The following is a 4639-nucleotide window of genomic DNA, read 5'->3' as shown; positions in this document are numbered from 1 at the left end:
TGTACGTGGAGTTCTTGAAGGAAATTAACGTTTCCATGTTTCTTTGGTTGCTATGACAAAAGTCAGATTTTACTTTCACCGTACGTGGAGTTCTTGAAGGAAATGCCAGTAATAGATGCTTGGAAGTTGTTGAGTATTGGAATTATCCAGAGGAAGGATGACATGCATACATTGCATATTTTATTTGTTACTTTATTATTTTATTTGCTGGTTTATTATTTTTGTATATATTTATTCTATATTTATTGTATTTTAATTTTAACATAGGTTGTTGATTTTTTATTTATATTTGTCACTTATTTATTTTTCATATATTTTTTCCATTAATCTTTTAAAGGCACATAGGGTTGAAACCAAAATATGAAAGGGAACAAGAAATAAAAAGGAAAAAAAGAGAGAAAGGGGAAATAATAGAAAAGGAGGGGAAAAAATCACGAAAAAGAGAAAAGGACAAGGAAAAGGGGGAGAAAAAAGATAAAATAACTAAAGAGATGAAACGAAGACAAAAACCGAGAAAATAAAGTTATATTCTAGTGTTATATATTACTAATGTTTATAATTATTATTGTATACTTACTCTAGGCTTATTTATCGTAAGATTAAAAATAGTGTCTGATTACACTAAAATAAGTATGCTGTGTGATTAGCAACCCAATGAAGTGGGCAGCACAACTTTGTATTTTTAATAAAGTTTTTCCTCCTGAGAGCATAGTTTACGAAAAATGTATTTTAGTGCCATCAGCTTCACCTTCCAATCTCACCTAAGTTTGATATTTTAAAGGGTTTTCTTAGAATAAAAAGGTTTTTATACACAAAAATAAAATTTCCCTACTGTAACTAAAGAGATGCCAAATTTTGTTAACATTTTCGAAATTTTCAGTGCATTTTCTAGCCAATTGATGAATAGCAACCAATTTTTAGCAAAGTATCACTTCCTTAGGCGATCACGAAGGCAAGTGAAATGAATAATTTCTGAAATTAATCGGTAGAATATTACTCAATGAATTTTCGAGGTACTTCTTCTTTTACTGGCACAACAGGCGCAATAAGCTGCCCTTGGCCTGCTTAACGGCCGGCAACCATCTTTCTCTATCTTCTGTAAGGATAACTGGGATCCTAAGTTGTCGCAGATCCCGCCTCACAGCATCCCTCCATCGGCCCTTCGGCCTACCACGTTGCCGCACACCATCCGGAACGTAACTGTACAGTTTATGAGCCACTCTTTCCTCGCTCATCCTCATTACATGGCCAAGCCATTTAAGCCTCTGTATTCTTATGAACGCGGAGATGCTACATTCCTTATAGAGCCCAAAAAGTTCACCATTTTTCCTTGTTTGCCAATTACCATTCTCACATACGGGCCATAAGATTCTCCTCAGAATTACTCTTTCAAACCTGTCTAGCAGGTTAATGCTTTTATTACTTAGCGTCCAAGTTTCTCCATCGTATGTGACGACTGACCTTATTAACGTTCTGCTTTTAATTAGCCTTACAATAGAGAAATAAGCTCTAATTCCAGCAGCAATTCTGCTTTTAACTTCTTGTTCTTCATTCTCTTTCCCGTTGATAGTAGAGCCAAGGTAAGTAAAACTTCTTACCACTTCGAAATTATAGGGGTCCATTTCCAGGCGACTCATCCTTTGGTCCAGAGGATTCTTACCCAACAGCATAGTCTTGGTTTTTTCTCATTAATATGCAGGCCCATCCTTTTCGCTTCGACCCATTGCTTCGAAAGCAGTCCTAATGCTCTGCAGGGATCTACCGATGATGACGACGTCGTCTGCATAGGCCAGAACTTGAGTCATCTTTGTGGATATTGTTCCTTCCTGACTTATTCCTGCTCTATTTATGATTAATCGCTTGTAGAGCGATATTAAACGATATTAAAAGGGGCTATAGGGTCACCCTATCTTAGGGCACATTCCACTTCAAAAGGCTCTGATAATCCACAGGATTTTACTTGGCAGGTTGAGCTCACCATTGTGCATTTTACTAGTCGGGTGAGTTTACTAGGAAGCCCCAGTTAACGCATAGCCACTATGAGCTCACTCCTTACGATTGTATCATAGGCAGCCTGAAAGTCAATGAATAGCATCCAAGTTGTCTGCTGGTGATTCTTCATCTTCTCAGAGATTTGCCTCAGGGCGAAGATTTGATCAATAGTAGACCTATTGGACCGGAACCCACATTGATAATCACCCAGTTTCTGTTCGACATACGGAAAGGGACTATTATACAGGGATATGGAAAAAAAATTATTGCAGTGTTAAGCAAACTAATCCCTCGATAGTTGCTGCATATCGTTGAATCCCCCTTCTTCTTGTATATAGGCACTACTACCGCCTCATTCCACTTCTTGGGTATGGTTTACTCTTTCCGTATTTGAGCTATCAGGTCGTGTAGCTCCATGGCGACTTCATGATGCTCTGCTTTAAACAATTCTGAACCGGGTGATTTATTTTTTTAAAGTTTAGACAAGATGTCTTTGATGTCCTCTACGTCGGATGGAATGGCTTCCAAATCTTCATCATTAATATCCACTGGTATTAATCCAATGGTATTGCGTACCGATTGTACGCGATCTTCCAGACAATTATCCGCTTCTCTCGGGTTCAATAGACTCTTGAAATATTGCCGCCACCTTTCTTGGACTTCTTCTTCAAGCATAAGTATGTTGCCATGGTCGTCTTTGATTAGGTTGGCTCTCCTAATCGGTCCACACTTAATGTTATTCACCATTTTGAAGAACTTGCGGGACTCATTTCTACTTCTTGAGTTTTCAATTCCCTCAATTTCTTTCCTTAACGCTTCCCTCTTCTTGCTTCTAACTAATCTATAATTTTCGAGGTACTATCTTGGGGATTTTATAAAAGTAGCTTCATTTCATTAAATTCACAACTGTATACCTAATTATACGAAGCTAGTTAAATTTTGAAGAGATGTTGAGGTTGTGAGGTAAACAAATTATACCAGCAACAATACGAATGTCTTTTATTATTTAAATTTTTTTTATAGCAAAATTAAAACACAAATAATACCAGGTATTGGTATAGTTATACCTATATAATATTGTTTTGATCTCACAACCTCGTTATTTCTTCAGTAACGGTATTTAATTGGAAACTTTCCTCGGAATGACCATTTCCCAGCCGGGGTTGTAAATGCTATCTTTTACAAGGAAACAAAACATGGGCCGCCTCTCAGACATAAATGCCTTTATGATACCAATATTTAAGTTATTTATTTATATGTCTATATTATTAAAATGTATGAAGGCATAGACTGTGTGGGGTTATTATTCATCTTGATATGAGCTTAATGAATTAATAATTCATTTTAAATCTTTATATTGCTTTGGATGTTTCGATTGCCCAACCATGCGATATTTTACTACAAATATCTGCTGGCATTTATAGGACATTTTTCGTAAATTCCTAAAATGGCGAACAAAGTTGAGATCTTTAATCTTCAGTTGGAGTAGAGAAATTTGGATTTTTATTTATTTTTTATTAGGAAAAAATGTGGTCTTCGTGAAAAACCCAGCAAAAATTATCTTTCAACAACGTATTATGATTGAAAGTAGTTGGTGGCACTGCACCACAGTTTTGGTAAATTATCATCTCTTAATTGAATAAGAAAGCTAATATAAAACGAATAAAGATACAAATATTTTTATTAAATGTTTCGTAATGGTAAGGACTTACTAGATAATAAGGGCATAACTACGTGTTTCGGATTACTATCATTATCTACGGCAATCGAGATACTGCTTGAAGTTCCTTTTTGCTTTAAAATTTATAATAATAAAAAAATTAGACTATTGTTAGAGTTTCATGAGTGGTGTAAGATGAATTTTAATTACTTTATATGAAGGGAGAACAGAGACAATGACATATTTATGTGCATATACTATTCACAAACCTATATTTTAAATTGGTCCCATAGGGTGTCCAACAACTTTGATTTCTCTTTTAATTTCTAGTCAGAATGACGTATTGAACGTATTATATTAAATTACCAAATTACGGAATAACGTATTATACTACACAATAATGTATTTTGCTCAGATAAAATAACTTCCATAATTTTTCTCCACTCTTCTTATTCTCACCTGATTATTTTTCCACTTCATTATTCCACCTTATTCATGGTCTTCTACAAAGAAATTAAAATTATCAAAATGCTGTAACAAACCTCCGAAATAAACTTTTTACAACTTATTAAGTAATAAATTCAGTAGCACAGCCAACCGAATGTCCTTGTGACCTCAGGCAGATACGTGAAAATGCCTACGCTCATCTCCGCAAATACATATATGTTTATCAGCCACAAGTTGAAAGACAGAATTTAATTTTAGTCTATATCATGTTATTCCTGACCATCAGTTTGGACTTAGAACATCCCATTCTACCATACAACAATGTCATGGAGTAGTTGATTTCATATCCTCCATATTCGAGCCCGGAACGTACTGCACGGGAATCTTCCTCGATGTTGAACAAGCTTTTGATCGAGTCTGGCATCCAAGTCTGCTCTATAAACTTCGTAAATTTCTTCCCCATACATATTTCCTTTTAATCCGCTTCTATCTCTCTGATAGAACCTTTAAAGTAAATTATAACCTAGCCTACTCATCTCT

The 4639-nt window shown here is 35.3% G+C and overlaps 1 protein-coding gene across 1 annotated transcript in view; it reads right to left on the bottom strand.

The window, feature by feature from the left end:
- The window catches only part of LOC106683191 (sodium-coupled monocarboxylate transporter 2), a 67128-nt gene extending 65458 nt beyond the window's left edge, over positions 1–1670 (bottom strand). Inside the window, exon 1 of the mRNA XM_067052137.1 lies at positions 1207–1670. Within this exon, the coding sequence (XP_066908238.1) occupies positions 1207–1670 (464 nt within the window). The remainder of the gene's footprint in view (positions 1–1206) is intronic.
- Between the last annotated feature and the right edge of the window lie 2969 nt (positions 1671–4639).

Source organism: Halyomorpha halys, unplaced genomic scaffold (genome assembly GCF_000696795.3).
Source record: "Halyomorpha halys isolate HHAL.00 unplaced genomic scaffold, Hhal_1.1 Scaffold26.1, whole genome shotgun sequence".
Taxonomy (NCBI): domain Eukaryota; kingdom Metazoa; phylum Arthropoda; class Insecta; order Hemiptera; family Pentatomidae; genus Halyomorpha; species Halyomorpha halys.
Note: the sequence above shows the minus strand (reverse complement) of the source record. Positions and strands in the feature narration are given on the sequence as shown.